General features: G+C 48.6%; 4 protein-coding genes and 1 pseudogene across 13 annotated transcripts; all 5 read right to left on the reverse strand.

Annotated features, from left to right (window-relative positions):
* Positions 1-695: 695 nt before the first annotated feature.
* On the reverse strand, positions 696-2,167 carry LOC120680100 (translation initiation factor IF-2-like). The gene has a single exon (XM_039961731.1). It carries the CDS (start codon positions 1,785-1,787, stop codon positions 984-986), a length of 804 nt encoding a protein of 267 aa, XP_039817665.1. The 5' UTR covers positions 1,788-2,167; the 3' UTR covers positions 696-983.
* A 1,298-nt stretch (positions 2,168-3,465) lies between these two features.
* Positions 3,466-8,138, reverse strand: LOC120679516 (ubiquitin carboxyl-terminal hydrolase 2-like). Its single transcript, XM_039961127.1, has 3 exons — positions 6,860-8,138; positions 5,200-6,337; positions 3,466-4,028 (listed from the first exon to the last, which is right to left on the reverse strand). The coding sequence occupies exons 1-3, from the start codon at positions 8,136-8,138 to the stop codon at positions 3,773-3,775; spliced, it is 2,673 nt and encodes an 890-aa protein (XP_039817061.1). The 3' UTR covers positions 3,466-3,772.
* A 1,140-nt stretch (positions 8,139-9,278) lies between these two features.
* On the reverse strand, positions 9,279-11,487 carry LOC120677320 (GDT1-like protein 4). 9 transcript variants are annotated; one of them, XM_039958471.1, is made up of 7 exons: positions 11,265-11,487; positions 11,102-11,167; positions 10,859-10,969; positions 10,653-10,751; positions 10,474-10,546; positions 9,824-9,909; positions 9,279-9,487 (listed from the first exon to the last, which is right to left on the reverse strand). In XM_039958471.1, exons 1-7 carry the CDS (start codon positions 11,346-11,348, stop codon positions 9,404-9,406), a joined length of 603 nt encoding a protein of 200 aa, XP_039814405.1. In that variant the 5' UTR covers positions 11,349-11,487; the 3' UTR covers positions 9,279-9,403. The 9 variants fall into 9 exon arrangements, 6 of the variants coding, with proteins under 6 accessions (XP_039814405.1, XP_039814404.1, XP_039814408.1 ...); XM_039958470.1 differs by having other exon boundaries at positions 9,301-9,531; XM_039958472.1 differs by having other exon boundaries at positions 9,408-9,487; positions 9,820-9,909.
* A 1,044-nt stretch (positions 11,488-12,531) lies between these two features.
* LOC120680293 lies at positions 12,532-15,703 on the reverse strand. 2 transcript variants are annotated; one of them, XM_039961906.1, is made up of 3 exons: positions 15,548-15,703; positions 15,263-15,461; positions 12,532-12,914 (listed from the first exon to the last, which is right to left on the reverse strand). In XM_039961906.1, exons 2-3 carry the CDS (start codon positions 15,434-15,436, stop codon positions 12,849-12,851), a joined length of 240 nt encoding a protein of 79 aa, XP_039817840.1. In that variant the 5' UTR covers positions 15,437-15,461; positions 15,548-15,703; the 3' UTR covers positions 12,532-12,848. The 2 variants fall into 2 exon arrangements, with proteins under 2 accessions (XP_039817840.1, XP_039817841.1); XM_039961907.1 differs by having other exon boundaries at positions 15,263-15,465.
* A 260-nt stretch (positions 15,704-15,963) lies between these two features.
* Positions 15,964-19,262, reverse strand: LOC120679575 (annotated as a pseudogene).
* Positions 19,263-19,463: the final 201 nt, after the last annotated feature.

Here is a 19,463-nt window from a genome sequence, read left to right on the forward strand (position 1 = left end):
CAGACGCTCGGACACAGATTCGGAACCGAAAATGTCACAGTGAAATATCACTAAATCTCAATTCCAGGCGCTCATCCATGGATGGGGAGCTGAGCTGCAAGCCTGCAGTAAATGGACTCATGCAGTGGAAATGCTCGGAGTGGAGCGGTAATAAAGGTTGTGTTTACATCACTTTGTATGTTTGGAAGAGAATTTTTATTATTTGAAGTATTAAATGTAGAATAATTACAAAACTAATTACAGATCTCGTTTGTAAACTACGAGACGAATCTAATGACTCCAAATAATTCATCATCATAGCATATTTACTGCAGCATTACTGTAGCAATTTAGTGTCTAATCACGTCCTAATTAGACTGCTTAGATTCGTCTCGCGATTTACAGTATATTTGTATAATGCAATTTATTTTTCGGTTACATTTAATATACCATGCAAGCGATTTAAAAAAAATTGTATTTTGCGCGCACGGTATCTCGACTAGGAGAGTAGACTCACCTTGCGACGGAGATCTTCAAACAGTGCGTCCTTGCTAGCTGGACTGCAGCAGGGGGAGTAATTGCAGTGGTACTAACCCCGGGTCAAAACCGATGCTAACCGGCCACGGTAGCGCGCACTCTGACTGATTGGGTGTCAAGAACCTGTGCTTGATCCAGCATGGTTTCTGGATTTGGGAAAGTAGGCGAGACGGGAAATGTGCACGACGGAAATGCTGATTAGTCGCAATTTTTGCAGCAGGTGATGCTCTTTAATTGAAGTCGCGAACATGTTCTAGTCTTTTCACAATCGCAGCAGCAGCAGCAGCACAAGAACAGGGCATGGAAGGGGAGAGTTGATTGAGAGAGGAGAGATCTATCTATGTCTGGATCCTATTTCAGTTGCGGTCGCGGGGTTGGCCGATCCGTCGGCGAGCGCATTTCGCCGGCCGAGGTGTCGGCAGCGCCGGCCGGGGCCCGGGGGGATGGTTGGGCGAGGGGCCCCGGGGTCAGAAGATGTCGAGGACGTCGACGATGGCGGCGTTGCAGAGCGGGCAGCGACTGCGGCCGGCGAGGAGCTCGCGGGCGCAGGGGCGGCAGAAGGTGTGGCCGCAGGGGATGAAGGCCGCGCCCTTGGCGCGCGCCATGCACACGCAGCAGCACCCGGCGACCACCCCTTTGCCCGCGGCCTCCGGCTCCGCGTCGGCGTCGGCGTCGTCCTCCACCAGCTCCGGCGCCTCCGCTTCCGCCAAGTCCTCCTCGCGCGGGGCCGCGCCGGCGCTCCACTGCCTGTCCGTCTGCTCGAGGAGCGCCATCAGGGAGACCCTCTCCCCCTGCTCCTCCTCCTCTTGCGCCGCCACCAGCGTGGGCGGCTGGCTCGCCGGCCGCGGAGGCGGAGGCGGAGCAGGAGAAGGGGCGGCCTCGGCGGGCGCGAACGGGGAGGCCGCCGTGCTCGGGGCGGGAAGCGACACGGCGCGGCGGACGAGGGCGGGGTCGCCGGCGCCGGCCCCCGACGCGGCGGCGGGAGGCGGCTGCTGGTCGTCCCGGATGATGTCGAGGAGGGTGCGCGCCGCGGCCGCGGCTGCGGCGGCGGACGACGACGAGGGTGGCGGCAGCGAGGCCTGCCTCTCGGCGGCCATGGCGGAGGCGAGCGTGACCGCCGCCCGGCGCCCCGCCGCGAGGTCGTCCCCGTCGCGGAGCTTGAGCAGGTCGCGGAGGTTGCACGACCCCGCCACACCCACCGCCGGCGGCGGCCCGACCGCGGCGAGCTGGTCCGCCAGCGTGACGCTGCGGCGCATCACCCGCCCCTCCATCGTCGACTCCTCTTCCTCCCCGACGCCAACCAACCAACCCACCCGCCGCTCGGCAAGCCCGGACAAGGCAGGCAGGGGGAGGAAGGAGCCGAACCGAAGGGGGAAGCGCCTATTCTTCCAAGCGGCAGGCGAGCGCGGCCAGAGGCACGCTCTCGGGTGGGGTAATAAAGTGGGGGAGGGCGTGGCGCGCCTGGGGAGGCGTGCGGGGGGTGTCCCCGTTTGGATCTCGCGTGCGAGGCCGGAGCTGAGCTGAGCCGCCGCGTGATGATCCCCGCCGATCTGGGGGGCGGAGATGGCTGCTGGTTTCCGCGTGGCGTGTCAGCGCCCGCCTCGCTCGCTTGCGCTGCCGCCGCTGCTGGCGAAGTGGGAGGGGAGAGGAGGGAGTAATAAAGGCTGGGCGGGCGGGGGCGTGGGAGACGGAGGGAGGCGGGCGGGCGGGCGGGATCAGCGGAGCAGCAGCGCGGATCTACCGAGGTGAAACGGGATGCCGTTTGTCGGGGAGGGGGAGCCGCGCCGTGCCCGTCCCGTCCGAGTGTCCGACCGCCGCGCAGCGGCACGGGGCGGGGTTTGGGTGGGCCGGCTGATGAGGGAGCGATATGGCAGGCAGCAACGGAGGGGGAGGCGAGATCTGCGGCCGCGTTGGTTGGGCCGGTGATCCTGGGCCGCGTGCCAGCTCTGTTCCCTCCATCATCACTGGCACCGCAGCGCAGCGGCTGCTGAACCTTCCAAACGCCGCACGCTGTTCTTTCTGTCATCGACTCCGGCGCGCAACACAAGAGAGCAAGAGACCCAACCAAAAAAAGAGAGAAAGCAAAGACTAATCACAAAACTAATTATAGAAACGGTATGTAAACTACGAGATGAATTTATTAGAACTAATTAATTCGTCATTAGCATATATTTACTATACCAATTACCGTAACAATTTAGTATCTAATCATAGTCTAATTAAGCTCATTAGATTTTACAAGCAAACTATACATTTCATGTTTTATTTCATATGGATTTAGCACTCTATGCATGTAAGATTTACCGCGAAGCATCACGCTTGTCACATGCCAGCATATGAACAGTGGGTGTCACTTGCCACGACCACGCCGTGGAGAAGAACAGAGGAAAGACCAAACCGCCTGATGAGTTTTCCTTTGTCACAAACTACCATTCTTTCAAAAAAAAACACTGGAAACTACCATGGTGCTGCATGTCGCTTTCTGAAAGACTTGCATGCCGGCAGACAAAGTCCCCGAATGGACCGGTGTCTCAAGAATTTGCTCTAGTCAGAATGTTAGCACAGAGCACACTCAAAACTAAGCTACTCTATCAGACATGCGATGAGCGTGTTCCACAAAAAGAAAGAAATGTCGCCTTCAGTCATCAACCTGTTCAAACTTTTCGATGAGACAGATGGAACAGACAATTGACCGTTTAACATCAGGTTTAGGCGAGACCATCAAAAAGCCAGTATAATTTCTGCAATGTTGCAGAGTAGAGTACGTTCAAAACAAATAACAATGAGCCTGCAATTGCAGCTTCGAAGTGTTGTGTAAAGCATATTGCAGACAATATGCGCCAAGCTGGAATTTCTGGCAAAGCTCCACGCATCAAGGAATACTCCTAAGTCCTAAACTTTCCATTATTGTAAACCATTATCATGGCGACAGTACCACCCCACACCTCTTACAAGACCTGTACAATCATCATACCAATGCCACGTGTCCCATTCCATTCATAGTTTGATCCTACTAGCAGGCAGCTGTAATAATGGGATATGAATCAGACTGACCAGATCAGCCAAAAAACTCTAATTGCGTACTAGTTTCAGTCAGTTTAACCCCCTAAAACAAAATTAGACTTTTTTTTTAGGGCAAACAAAATTGACTTGATCAGAGCCTAACATGTACACTAACTCAATCATTAAGAACCAAGGAAGGCTAGCTAATATCATTCATCTGCATGTTTTGGTGGCTGTTATTTGATGAGGTGTGTCAGATCTTACGCTGGTCTTCCATCTTCTCATAGAAAAGAATGTATGACTCACGCTTGAGAACTTCTTCTAGAGTGACTTCTCTGATGTGACCATCGTCCGCACAAAACCATGAGGCAGAGCAGCTGCTCTGCTGTTCCTGATTCCCAAGCCTCCTTGCTCTCACGTAAGCAACATAGTGTCCGGCATTCATGGAGGGTCCACGGTGCTCCACTACACCAGCTAGCTGATACAAAGATTTATCTTTGTCCACGGAGCTGAATATTAGACAAAACAAAACAAAAGGTAAACCAAATGTATGGCTATAAATTAATAATAACTTAGTATCAACAACGGTATGCCATTCTTGATCATATATCCTAAAAATCGAATATTTCTCACAAGCAATCACTACAAATAAACACCCATATGACCCCTCTCAAGTAACTAACATTTGACAAAAATAATCGACAAACAAAGCTCCACAAATATTAAGAAGCCCATTAAAGAATACTAGGTTTATGTATATCCATTGATCTTTGAAATATGAGCACCAGAATTATACCAAACATAAAAAATTTCAACAAATAAAAAGGCTACTAGGCTATGGATTTAAGAGGTAACCTCAAACACAGTAATAACGAGCTCTAAGATATGATAATTATTTTTTTTAACTTGCATATATATATTTTTAATATCCACGCATACGTGATATGCTGCTAATATGAATGGGGTTTGTAGCAGATAACCTGTCTATTCAATTCATATGTGAATATAACCTGTTCTATTGTACATGCAAATTCCATTGCAATTTATTCACTAAAGCAGTTTTTGATCTAAGACAAGATTATGACAGGCAGATAGCACAGGATTCTGGTGAAAAATAAAAAAAAATGTCAAGCTGGACCAGCAATTAGTTGGAAACATAGTAGGACCATTTGCATCAACATCTAATTCCCTTTCTCACAAACCACAAATGAAACATCAACATTTCTAGAGGTGGCATTTGTGGACAAATACTCCTTTCTGGATATGTCACAGGTGGCATTTGTGTAATTACATTCAAAACAGGGGAAGTTATCCAAGTTTTGACGAAAGGAGTATGCTCTAAATGCCATTCATTTTCATTATCTAGGATACATGCTTGTTTATAAATTCTAGTAGTTGAATGGGAAAGTCAAAAACTAGTGTGTGCACAGTATATGGATACATGTCCACATGATCACAAATGAGAACACCACTTGAATATGGAGTCTCTAAATAAGTCTTTAACCAACAATTCCATGTGCTCTAAAGGCTATTTCAGAGAATATTGTGTATTCTTCAAGGTAGAAGCAACAAACTAGGCAATAAAGACATAGAAAAATAAAAGTTATTCAGTCAGCCAGACAGGCACTAGTTAGAAATGCATAGAAGTACTAGATATTATCATGAAAGAACTAGAAGTACCTGGGGTCCATGAATTGCTCTACATCAAGGTACTCCTTATAGCTCACATGTGCTTCATTTTTATGATGGGCATTGCCACAATTGATGTACCTCTTAAGATGAAGAGTTAATACAGATGGCAGCTTGGTAATACAAGGTGTTTCAATAGCACATCCACTCCTCTCTTTCTGTTCGTTTTGGTTGTCTTCTAACTGGATTGCACTAAGATCCAGCCCGACTTGCTTACTCCTGTCCTGATTTGGCGTGCTAAGATTTTGACTATGCTCAGAGCTCAACAGATCGGTCTGTTTCTCAGCTGGAAGGCAACTACTTACAGCTTCTTGAATACCATCATGACATTCAATTTCTTTATCGCCATAACTCATCCCAGAATTTATTCTTTCTGTATTAACTTCTTCTGTTTGTATAATTTCACTCTTTGCATCAGAATCATCTGGTTGCCTACTTGAAGAAGATTTGCATTCCACTGACAAACTGTTTGGCTCAATAGATTGCTTAATGTGGCATGTTAACCTGCCTGACTGTTCAGTCAGATTTCCATCAACTGCTGTGTTATCAGTGGTACTTGACACCATCTGCCCACCATTTTCACTTTGATTGGTACTTGGCTCCTCAATAACCTTGGGACAATCATCACAATTCCGTTCTACCACCTGTTCTTTAAAAAACAGTGATAGACAGTCCTCAATTGATGGTACAATATTGCTAACCCCTACCACCTTATCATATACAGCATCTCTACTCCGAGCATTTTCTTTGTCTTCTGCAGTTAATTGTCCTGTGCAAGTGTTCTCCTTGGCTTGTATACTAACTTCCAGCTGATTCAATAGATCACCAGGATTAACATTGTCATTTTGATCTACAGAACTGCCTAATGCCATTGGTGCACCGTTTTCACTTAGTGGAGCAACAAGTGGAGGTGGAACCATATCTTCTGGACTGTGGGAATCTGCTGTCATCTCAATCACTTGCTCAACTTTGACATTAGACAAGTTCTGGAGAACAAAACTAACAGACTTTGGTGGCGCTTCAATGATCCCTCGTGAAAGTTCGGAACATGAGGCTTTATCCTCCATAGTCTCCAAAGGATCCTGTAGAACATCCTTGCTTTGCCAGATACATTGTGCTTCAGAAGAATCTGCATAACCAAGGATATAATACTTAATTGTACTGGAAATAGCATCATGCAACAAACAGTTATCATCCTCTACAAATTTTTTAGGATCTTTATCCTCCACATTTGAAGCAGCCTTCTTTTGAAGTTCCCAGTTTCCCACACACAAGTTAAACAACCATTTCCAGTGAAGTTTATTATTTCAAAAGGCAAAGTATATTCTATTGTGGTTTTAACTACTACACTTGAGCAAACAGCGTTGCCACATTAATACTGCTGAACATCCTGCTCACTTATCTATGCACATCCTGAAGGTTTCTTCTTTCTTCAGTAGATGTGGGTAAAGGGCCCTCTAAATTTTCGTGGCCGTGCCTAAGCACATACTAATATTTCATTAAGAGAAGTTGGTTACAGGGTAAGTTTGGTTTCAGAGACAGGAAACCAAGCCCGAAAACAGTGGAGACAATGGTGCAGTCTAGGAAACTAGGATATCCCCAAAATATGCACTCAGGACTTTTGAATGGGTGAAGGAGCGCATAAACTCACCAACTTCCAAAGGCTCAGGTGTTTTCTCGACGACATCTTTCAATTCTGAACCAAGAATATGAGAATCACCGCTTTTGACAACTTCTTGGATCTTTTCCGAGGTACTCTTCTCATTTGTTGGAATTAGTTGAGTAGCAGCTTTCTTTGGTTGAGATTTGAGAGACTCGCTTGTTTTTGGTGCTGCAGCACTTCTGGATGGATGCTCCTTTGATGGCAGTGGCAGTGAGAGCTCACAGAACTGATCGTGTAAAACCAGACTAGATCCGCAACGAATGCAGGACCGTGTATAAGAGATTTCACCCCTGAAAATGGAATCAATTACTGTAGCAGCAACTCTTTGCCTGTTAGGAATCTCAATTTCATTTTCCTCGCTATGCAAAGCACTGCGCAAGGAGTCAAGCAGTTCATGGCTGTCGTGCATTCTATAGGCTTCGAACTTGTCAGTATGCAAGCGTACCCTTCTCAAGAGTTTATCTGGGTTCAGCATGCCTGCCACAGCATCTTCCACACATGTCTCCACAAAAAGCTCCATTAGTGCTAGGCCAAGTTGACCTGGTGGAGCATCTGGTCCTAACATCCTTGCCCGCAGTTTATCAAGCACAAGGAGGCACTGCACAATTGCATTCACGTAGCATGTGCTCCCGCGATTCGGTATCCCTCTGATAGCATAGCCTTGCACATTAGATGATCCGAACTCATGGCATTGCCATGTGAACCCGATATCCAGTGACCCATTGCCAGGACCGTAGTGCACATCAGATCCAAACCCATGACCACCTGCCTGAATTTCGCCTGGCATTTCTTCCTGCTCTGGATACACAGACACTTCAGTTTCACACTTGAAGCAGAATCCAGCTTGTGGATCAGCGAACATCGCAGCAACCCAATGCTGCTCATGCTTGGCGTGGTCCTGAGCATGACCATATGGGAGATAACTATCGGAATCCCCGCAGGATTGCCGGCCGCATTCCAGGCACACCAAGATACGGCTATGCACGGGCCGGCATTTCCCAGGCTCCTCCTCGGCGTCCTCGCGCTGGCAATCCGCACACTTCCCTGCGTCATCGGATAGCAGCGACGAATCCAGAATCTCCTTGTGGGCACTGTCAGTGGGGACGTGATCGCACCAATCCTTGTCGCCTGTCACCTCCGGCCATTCGTCCCAGCGCGACAGATCGTTCTGCTCCAACGCAGCCGAAGCCAGCAAGTCCAGCCGCGGAGTCTTGGCATCCCGCGAGCTCTCGCCCGCCTCCCACGCCCTCGGCCTCGTGTCCCCCATCACGCCTGGAACAACGGAACCAAAATAAAGAAGAGTCGGATGAATGACGAATCCGTTAAACCCGAAACCACGAAGAAACCAATAATCCTACGATTGCGGATGTCCCAATAAAGCGAAAAAAAGAAGGGGAAACAAGGGAAAATCCAAGAAGAAGACGGAGAGGAATCGAACGCTACGGCAGGATCATGGGCCGTAAGGACGAGGGGTCCGAGGGGAATACAAAAGGGCCGGGAACCAGAGGGGCAAAAAATAATCAAAGCCAATTGAAATCGCAACCATTCTGCCAAGGATCAAGAACCGTACGGACTAGGAGATTAGACCGAGGTACGGAAAGGCAAAGAATCAGAGGAAACCAAAAGGCGAGGGTGAAGAACGGGGCCGCGGATTCAAGAACCAAAAACCAAAACCATCGTGGCACGAAGAACAACCGAGATTGCAACCATTCCGACGAGGATGAAGAGCCGCACGGAATGGGGATGGGATCAAGACAGCCGAGAGGCGAAGAGCCAGAGCAGAAAACCCCATCAGCGAAACACGGAAATCTCACGCAGCTCCGATGGGTGAGGATCAAGAACCAGAACCATCGAGGCAGCAGAACAGAAGGTGGGAAGAGAGAAATGCCCGGGGAAAGCTTACCACAGAGACGGCGAGAGGTATCGGGATTCGGGGTCGAGCGGGCTGCGGGGCCGGGTTCGGGGAGGCCGCGGGGGTTTTGAGGGAGAGAGGGATGGGAGGGCGGCGGAGAAGAGCAGACGATTTTCTTTTTTTCTATTTTTATTTTGACTCAGGCAGGATGCGGCGGCTGCGGGACCGGGACGACGGTTGGGCCGTGGGGCCTCTCGCGGTCTCATGCCCCGTTTGGACTTTGGAGTAGCACAAAAATTTTGACTAATTATTAGGAGTACTGAATAAAGATAATTTATAAAATTAACTCCACAGCCTTGCGCTACTTCGCGAGACGAACCTAATGAGATCTTTGACCGCACGACTAGAGGATGGTTACTGTAGTATCACTGTAGCCAATCATTGATTAATTAATATCATTAGATTCTTCGTGAAAAGTTACATCCATCCGTGAAAAAGTTTTGCAAATAAATTTTATTTAGTACTCAATGCATGTAAGATTATAGATCCTCTTAAAGAAAGGAAAACGATGGCACAAGATTTCTCCATCCATTCCAAAATGCCAGTGTCATGAGCAGCTGGCCCCAGCAAATGTAAGTTTCTACGAAATGTAATAGTGTAAAATGAGAAGGGAGGGAAATCTACCTCCAAGAAAATAGGAGTGCAGAATCTCGAGAAAACACGTCTAAATGTTGACTTCCCTTGACCTGCTTCCAGCTTTTCCTCTACTTGTATATGTTAACATATACGATGAACAAAGACCACGACGCTAATAGGTTACGGCAACCAATGCGCACAGTAGGAATGCACAAAATAGCAAAATCAACTATAGAGCACAAAATGGCATCTTGCCAGATAATGAGTAGTAGTTGTATTACTCACTCTTCATCTCAGCAATTAAGTTTCAACTTTCAAGCACAGTATGATCCTAAATAGTTCATGTTTAGGAACTCGAGATTATGGACTCAAAAGTTCTTAACACTATATCTAGCACAGATGGAGGCTGCCTGTTATGTAAATGACAAAGAGGGTGGAGGGTTGATGTAAGAAATTACACATACTTCTTCTATTTCCTTTTTCTGCGATGCCTTGGAATCTGATCTCCAGGCAATGTACAGCAGACGTAGCCCAAAGAATGCATAAAGGACTGAAACACCCAAAAAAAAAACAAAAGAGGAGATAAGACATCACTGAATGAATTGGTACATGCTACAGAAGAACAGAACTAAATTGATATTCCGATTGCACGTCACATCTCAAAAAAACATGAGATTAAAAGTATTTCTGCTAGAATGAGTATGTACATACACCATGAGAAGACCTTTAGAGCTCAATACTTTCTTTGTATCATTTTTTATTTCCCGTGATGGATTTTAAATTGGCTCTTATAGTGAATATCCATGATTAAAAGCACAAATCTTCAATTATATAACACTGTGACAATTTATACTAGCTCTATCTACTCACATTCATGAACAAACAGTAAATTTCAAGTATAAATATCTAAAACATGAATGTTAAGTTGAGTAGATGTATCATGTATGTATGTAACATCTAGGGTACCAGTTCAGGTGCTTCCGGGACTGAACAAATAATGAACAGTTAGTACTACTCATTTCTTCTAATGATGTGATCATTATTCCCCAACGTATAGGACCTCTAACCTTGGACTAGCTTTTACGCAACAAGATAAAAGTCAGATTGGACATACCAGTTGCTGCGCTGTTAGTGTGCTTCCTTGATATCAAATTTGGAACAATTATGCCTAGCCCAGTTGACAGCACCTGAAAGGAAAAGCACGCCCAGAGAAGGATCAGTCACACCAAACTTGAATCCATTATAACCCACCAGATAGCTGCTGCAAACTGCAAAAGCATCAGTTTCACCTACTGTCATAACGACCAGCGCCGACAGTGCACCAGAGAGCACTGTCGACTTGGGGTGCCGCATCGCCATCAGTGCCGCGATGATGAACGTCTCATCCCCAATCTTCAGGCCAGGAGACACAGAAAATTCAGAAACAGATTCCCGAAAGGAAAGACCGTATTCGCGCAGCAGAAGCAACTCCACGGACATCGGTGTCGCGATGGTCTCACCTCGCTGACGACGATGATGAACAGGCTGGCAAAGAAGGCGTCGAAGAGCCCAAGCCCTGGCTCCTGCGCCGCAGCAGCGTCCCCGCGCGCCCGCGCCGTCTGGAGGAACATCTGAGAAAGCAGAACACACGGGAAGGGACCGTTCAGAGAGAGAGAGAGAGAGAGACCAACCCAGCCTTCTTCAGAGCCAATGCTCTGGTTTGTTCAGACTTCAGTTCAGACACACAGCGTGCGCTTGCTCACCTTGGTGCGACGGTCCAGTCGGGCAGCGCCGGCGCCGGTGCCATTCCTGCCAGTGCCATTAGCGACCTGACGACAGGAACGCAGGACCCGGAACGTAAGACTGTCAGAGCCCCACGGGGAGAGGAGAGGAGCAAAGGACGGGGAGGTGGTGGGAAATGCTGACCTGGTCGGCGGCAGCGCAGACGGAAACGGAAACGGAGAGCACGAGCACGACGAGGAGGGCCGCGGCGGGGGCGCGCCTGTGCATCGCGACGGGGCGGACGGCGAGACGAGATCCGTGCGTCGGCGCGGCGAGGCGAGGCGAGGCGGGGGCGGGATCTCGGAGGAGTGGCGGCCTGGCTGGGAGGGGTGGCAGCCAGCTGGGCGACCCGCGTGCGGCGCCGGGATGGCCGAGGAGTTAAAAAAGCGCGGAGGCGACGGGCCCACCGGATCCTGCCGCCGACGCGCCCTGCCGACTGGCCCAGAACAGAAATTTCAGCCCCGTCTTCGGAAATAAGAACATTCTTTTTCTGTTTTGAATTCAATGAAATTTTGGAAGGCGATGTGCTATTTTCATTCAAACTTTTTTTTATCAAATAGTGGTTTGCTCGAGGGGAAAGAAACTGCAGTCTGATCGTGTCGAAATTTATGCCTCAGTTCTCTTTTCAGTGTCTCGAGCACTCGAGTTGAGTTGGCGTACGCCAACTTCCGCCGAACCTGCTACTCAAAAAGATTTCTTTAACCCTTTGACGTTTCCGTTAGGTTGGATCTCAAGCAACGATGTTGACGCCTGCACACACGTGAATGTGCGACGAATCTGGTGATGCTCACTCCGAAGCTGCCGCAGCATCCACGAAAAAAAAAGAAATGTTTTGACTAAAGGTTACTTGCTTCTTGGAGTGTGAACTGAATCCTCCAATCCCTTGTACTTCTGAATTCTGATACGCAAGGACCGATGATCTACGTACTTACCGTCGTTCGGGTGAGCTACCAGAGTACCAGATTACTATGATTCTTCACCTCTTTTTTTTTCTTTTTTTTTGATTGAAAGAAGAATGATTCTTAACCTCTATGATCAGTTGTCTTCTTTCTATCAATTCCTTGGCATCAGCCATCGCTCATCACGACCCCATCAGATATGAGTACTCGCTCGTGCCAACAAAGGCATAACCGAGCTCTTAGATTATCCACCGAACCTTTGGAGCTGACTAACCTTCTAGGACCACGCTAGTTCTTCAATAATCCAGCCAAACAGGCTATCTTGAAAAATACAGTTTTCTTATTTGCATTTCCTGGATCCTGCAAAATAAGTAAGTCTGAATTTATATGACACTGGCACATAATATTTAAAGTTATATCACAGTTACCTTGCCGTCAAGCAACCATTCGTCAACTATTAGAAAAAATGCCCAGTGATTGAATTTAAGTGCCATGGTTGTGCAACTTAGAACTGACCACCCGAAAGCAATGGACTTATCAGATCAATTTCACCTAGGACTCATGGTTCCTCACACAACATAAACAGAGTGTAAATGCTACCAACAACCTGAGTATGGCTGCACAGCAATATTTACATGAAAATTTGCTCTTGATGTAAAGAAAATAGCTTGCAAAATATATTAATCGTCACTGAAGAGAATAGTCTATTTAGTCATAGTAAAAAAAAAGGTTCCTGACAAAAAAGGGACCAGTCACACCGGGCTTCAAAGAAGAATACACTTGAAAAAATACCAAGCTACAACTATGAACATTATACGTTCTGTACCCTCTAAGGCCAGGGGTCATCCAGATCAGGCTTCTTGACAAATATCTGATTGTATTCAGGTCGCGACATCTGCAGCAAAATTCATTCAATAACCAGTGTAAGATAAAACTTCCAAAATACCAGATAAAACAATCTGCAAAACCATTCTGCATTCAGGTAACTAAATCACATATGGACATGATTTGCCACTGAGACATGTCAGTGTAATAGGTAGGCCTCGAAATCAAACAATTTGGATAACCAAACTAAGAAAATACATATGTCGCTTCTATTATATCGATTCCGAATGGGGTTTTACATTCAAACATCATAATTCATATGCCAGAAAGGCCTACCAAGGACCAAAAGTAAAAACTAGCAATCTAACTGTTTTTTAGAGATGTGTTCTACCTGCCATCCAATCAATGAAAATTCCAGGTTGTGTGAAGGAGGTATTTGCATTTAGTAAGCTACTGTAACTTCTATAATTTCAGCTGATCTCTTAATAATTATTTCAAGGTACGAGCTAGGTCTTCCGTCAAATTTATCCGGATGGCATATGAAGTCAAACAATGTGGTTTCTACCAAACACTCAAACAGTATAATTCACATAGTAGAAAGATCTACAATATTATGGATAGAAATACCACCATTCTACCTTTTATTATCTACGCTAGGGAAATTCTAAGATTTATGGGGTTTTTTTACATATTTACCACTATAACGAGAGGCACTCGCTCGTTTAGCACTCTTAAAATGACTCTTACATATTTGGCACTCCTGTAGCTGCAGCTCCTACATTTTTACCACTTTGGCTGACGTGGCACGCCACAGAGGCATAACACGTTGGCGCACAGTCAGCAAGGTCACGCGAAATGTCCTTCCTACCCCTGACCAGTTCCTCTCTTTCCCCTCTCCGACAGCTGGGTCCCACAGATCCTCTCACTGTCAGGTGGGGTCCATTTGTCAGTTTCATCTCCTACCTCCGGTTCTTGCCCCCTTCCCTGCACTCGCGCCTACTAGGGCCTCCTCCTCGACTCCGCCGCGGGCCCGGCCGCTGCCGCCCAAGCCTACCAGGGCCTCCGCCTCAGTGCCGGTGCCGGTGCCGGCGGGCGTCAGGTTGATTGGAGGGACCACCACACTGCAGCGCGCCCGCCGTCCGCCGCTCGCCTCGCCTTGCCTGCTCCACGACGCCCCGCCCCGACGCGATGCGACGCTCCGCGACTGCGCTGCCGCTGGGGCCGCCGGAGCCGAGCGCCAGGCACCGTTCCCCCTTCCTCTTCCTAATCGCGTCGCGCGCATGGTTAGTTGGCTGATGCTAGTAGGAGGACTCGGTGGGTGGTGCTCCTCCCGAGCCCCAAAAGCCAAATTCCTCGCGTCGCCGCTCCGGGCTGCGGGCGCTCTAGTCCCTGCTCCTCTTCCATGTCCTCCCCGCCCGCGTCCACCTCGCCCCCTCCTCCCTCCTCTCCCACCAGACGCTTGCCGGCGAGCCGCTCGAGCTTACCGTTGCGGGGTCCAGTCACGGCCGTCACGTCCCTTGCCACCGAGATGGGTCAGCTCGTCTCCGGTGCCGAGAGGATGGCGTCGTCCGGGGCGGCCGCCGCGCGGAGGCGCATGAGCCCGACGAGGACCTTGTCGGGCAGGATGCCCACGGGGAAGCTCGTCCATGGAGCTTGTGGATATGGTGGGGATTGGTTCATGGAGTCTTTTTTTTTTTGACTGGAGACTGGATTGGTTCATGGAGTTGGTGTTTGGGTGGAGACCGAAGGCCGTAGCTGAGATACTGCTCCGAATTCTTGAATCGAGCACCCAGCCCAGCTCAGGTTCTCGCCCTCCATCACGGCGCCTACCAAAGGTAGAAGATGAAGCTGACGAGTGGGACCCACTTGGCAGTGAGAGGAGCCGCGGGACCCAGCTGTCGGAGAGGGAGAAGAGAGGAACTGATCAGGGGTAGGAAGGACATTTCACGTGACCCTGTTGACTGCGCGCCAATGTGTCACGCCTCTGTGGTGTGCCACGTCAGCCAAAGTGGTAAAAATGTAAGAGTTGCAGCTACAATAGTGCTAAATATGTAGGAGTCATTTTAAGAGTGCTAAACGAGCGAGTGCCTCTCATTATAATGGTAAATATGTAAAAAACCCAGCTTTATGGATGAAGAGTATCGGCATTCACTCACAACAACAACATAGCCTTTTTTTTCCCAAGCAAGTTGGGGTAGGCTAGCGGCATTCACTAAGCTACCAATACATATCTTACCATTTAACGCATTCCTATCAGGCTATCAGAATGGAACTACTGTGCTCGTCAAAAATCATAGCCACGCAGTACCAAATTGACAAAACGGCGCCATGCGAATTGGGCATTGAACTGCCCTACTCGATCTCATTCTAGTGAAGAGCGGCGAGATATGGCCATACTGGGTTGATGCGGGTGCTTACGAGGTCCTTGAAGAGGAGGAAGGCGACGAGGAAGAAGAGGACGAAGAGGATCTCGAACTCGGCGAGGCGGACGAAGCGGAACACTTTGTCCACAGCCCTCGTCAGGAGCCCCGGGTCGTCCCCCCTCCTCCCGCCCCCGAGTCCGCCCCCGACCCCGCCCCGCTGCTGCCGCATCGCTCCCGATCGCTCACGGGTTCCCCTACCTCCGCCGGATCCAAGAGGTCAGCGTCACGAAGGCCGCACACGTCGATTGAGATAGGGGTGAGGGAGAAGGGGCGCAGGTACCGGATCTCCGGCCGTCCGGCCGCGTACGGTGCGGCGAAGGGGACCGGCCCCGATCGGTGAGCTCGCGCTGCGGGGGAGAGGGTGGAGCCGTGGAGGTGGGGGAGGGGAAGGAAGGGACGACGACGAGAGAATGGAATTCGTTGGGGCCCCTGGGGGGTTCGGGGTTCGGCCACGACGTCTCATGGGGGGCCTCTACCAGTGGTAAATGCGTAGCCCACGTCCGTCGGATATCGATCGAACGGTGGTTAAAATATAAGAGAGGCTAACGCTGACGACTGAGCTGAAGCGGAATTGGACATTGCAAGAAAAGAAAACAGCACAGCTGCAGATCTGTCCGCTTAGTCAGAGCATATACTAGATATCATTCATTCTTGTGCAGGAAAAAAATGGCATAGCCATGTAGAACGCCTCATGGATAATCCAGAACGAACAAATGCATTCCTGTGAATTACCCCCATCACTAGAGAATTACACGGTAAAGAGCAATATCTTCTAATTTCTGGTGTCCTGAAAAGAATGACCAGAGAGTAGTTCATGACTAGAATACATTTACATGATACAACTACAGGAAGAAGGGAAAAGAAAGGAGAGATTCCCCGTGGGAACTGACTAAACAAAGGTGTTATCTTTGTATGTATGATCCCGGGAACAGGTCAATGCATCAAGTTATCCATTTGGAGACAACCTGAGCACGCAGCCTGGGCTTCATGGGAGTCTGGGATAAGTTCCTCTTCTTCATGTTGGAGGAGACGGTTGGGCTGAAATAATCTTGGCTCTTCTGTGAAATGGCTGCAGCCTATAGATGCGGTTTTCTCGGGGGGATGAAGGTGCGCGACTTTGAGGGTGCTCCTTTTGATGATCCAACACTTTTAGGCGAGTCCCATTTGTTATGATTCATGAAGCTTTGGGATCGACCAACTGTCTCGGCCTTTTTATCCTTTGGACTTGGGATGTTCCGGCTTTCCCTTGTTTCAGCAGAGTATATTGTCTCCTCCCCGCTGCTAAAACCGTCCCTCTCATCTCTTATTTCGGATATCGCAAGTGGGGAGGAACTGGACTGCACCTCACTCCAGCAATTTTCCTGGTAAGCAACATTGTGAAGAGTGCCACAGTTGATTTGCACATTAGATGGATGTGTTCCATGTGGAGCTGGCATGTGCGCCTCATTCTTGTTCTCACCAGGTATCATGTGCTTCAAGGGAAGCGGTAGGCGAATGGATCTTGAATTCTCAGGAGGAAGGCTAATGTCCATAAGTGAATCAGCTTGCTCGTTCTTAGCTTTGCACATTTTTGACGTCAGCTCGTTTTGCCCATGGAAAGATCGTGAGACACTCGAATCATTTTTGCCATGTGAAATCTTGGCAGATGCTGAACTGCATGCTCCGTGCTGCCAAATCTGTCTTGGTGGTATCTGTGAGGATGACAAGATATCACCACCCTCTCGCTCTGTGGTCTTAATAAAACGAAGATGACCAAAGAAAGAACGACCACTTTGTTCTCCGGAGGTTGTCAATCGTGCAGGAGGCATCATTGGCTTGCTAACATCTTCTAAGCTACCATTCCAGTGCTGTTTTAACCATTCACGTACTGCAGGGATAGGGATCCCAAACTGTATAGGCGCATCCTTTCTTGATGAAAGAAGAGCAGTTGATGATGCGGAAGCATACCCATTAGGTGTAGAAGGGGCCATTTTCATGGGATCACATACCATAAAAGCTAGATTTCCATACATATCAAACCCAGCAGATCCAGGATGCCACAAGACTTCATCAGTTGAGAACTTTATAAGATTGTCTGTAGCTATTACAACCTTCCCCTTGCCTACAGCCAAATCCCTTCTGTTATGTCCCACTAGCAAAACCGTACTGCCAAGGTCCAAGCTGGGGTTCAAGCAAGTTTTTAAGAAATGAGGCTGTTGCCCATGTGAACTTGAGTGATCATCCACGACATCAAGACCGACTACTGTAAGGTCAAGAATAGGGCTGGTCATAAATATCCTGAAATGAAGACATGAAATGTGGACCAGTAAGTAAGCTGCAAAGCCATGGAACAAAGCCCCATTCGAGTTCTTATACCTTTTTAGTTTATTCAACCACTAACGACAAGGAGAATGTACAGTCTATCTTATCTTCTTCATGGCAACTTTTTTAAAGATTCTATATCCTTTTTTTTTTAAGAAAGGAGTTGCCCCTGCTATCATCGAAAGCGTTTTTATATCCTTTCATCATTCCGTACAGGTAATTTGAATATCTGGGTGTCGGACAATAAAGTGTTTGAGAGGAAAATCCAGGTTCATCCCATGTTGAGTTAAGACTTAAGAATGCATTAAAAACATGTCCTGCACTCATCAATTAAGTGAATATAAGTAGATCCAAGGACCACTTTTCAGCAGTATTACATCCCACAGATTCTTATGTAACCATTAGTCAATCAGCAATCTAAACTTGAAAAGAATTTATGCCATCCTGTACTAGGCTTAAAGTTGTCCACTGTTGTACAAGGCAGCATTAGTCACCCGTCCCTTACAAAATGGCAGCAAACCTTTCTAACCTACATGTCATTCAGTCAGGCTGGGAGCCTGAGTCAGTGAGCAACTGAGCATACATCTCTATTGTTACATTGGTCCATATATATCTGCTACTAGTAGATATTTAATCTAAAAAAATCCTATCAACAAGGCAGCATAATGCACTCATACTGTCCTGTTCCTCACCAACCAAATAAAATGAAAATTCTATCCCCATCAACATGTAATACTATTGCTAGTTGCTACATGACTAAGTGCATCAACAAAATCAAGATTATCTGAGTCCATGACCACAAGCCCAAAATAATCTCCTGAACCACATGGAAGTCAACCCCAGCACAATGGACCCGAGTCTCTAACTTCCACGCAAACAAAAACCCCATTTCTAAAATGCAGAAATCAGCCTTTGGTACATAAATTCACCAAAAAAAATATGAATCTCATACACCTGGGAAGTGTGAATTGCTAAGAAAATTACCAGCTTTCAATTCACTGAATGTAAATCCTTTCACACCACGGTCAAGGAGGTGTCGCATCTCATAATCAGGTCAAGTGCAGCACAAAGAAATTGCCGCTTCTAACCCAAAATCCAAACTTTTCATGCGGCAACCAAGAGATTCATGGGGGATGAACTTGCCCCCAAAAAAATCGAGTCGCCTGGCACCGCATTGCACATTCAAACTAAGCCAAGGGAAAGCTAAACAGGGGAGGCCGAGGAATGCGTTGTTACCTATGCGGCACCAGGCGAGCTAGGAGGCGGCCGTGGCTGAGCCGAACCTCGGCGGCGCCCGCCGCGGCGGCCGAGGGGATGGTGCCGTGCGTGGTGAGCAGGAGGCCGCGGTGGATGAGGAACCCGCTCCCGCCTTTGCTTCCAGCTCCCCCTCCCCCTCCTCGTCGTCCCCGTTGGGGAAGGATACGGCAGCTACGGCGGCGCCCTTTGCGGCAAGGAGCCTGGACTTGATCCGCTCCAGCTTAGCCCCGCCGGAGCAGAAGCACCACTCCGAGGCGTCGCCCAGGACCCCCATCCGGCCACGCTTGCCCTTCCCCTGCTACTGCTGCTACTACTACTCCGGCAAGCGGCGGCGGGGGCCGCCACGGACGGCGACGCCGAGCGGCCCGTGTGGACTCGTTTCGGTTTCGTGCTGACTGTTGGGAGGAGGGGACGGGACTACGGGAGTCGTGGTCGTGGCCTCAAACTACGAACGTGACGCTCTATTCGGCATAGGGTTGGATATCAAGCCAGCTCGGCTCGTTATGGCTCGGCTCGTTATAGCTCGGCTCGTTAAAATATTGGCTCGGCTCGGCTCGTTATACTAACGAGCCAGCAGGCTAGCTCGGCTCGGCTCGTTAGCGAGCTCGAGCTAGCTCGTTTGGCTCGCGAGCCAATGT

This window comes from Panicum virgatum, chromosome 6N, assembly GCF_016808335.1.
Source record: "Panicum virgatum strain AP13 chromosome 6N, P.virgatum_v5, whole genome shotgun sequence".
In the NCBI taxonomy this organism is placed as follows: Eukaryota; Viridiplantae; Streptophyta; class Magnoliopsida; order Poales; family Poaceae; genus Panicum; species Panicum virgatum.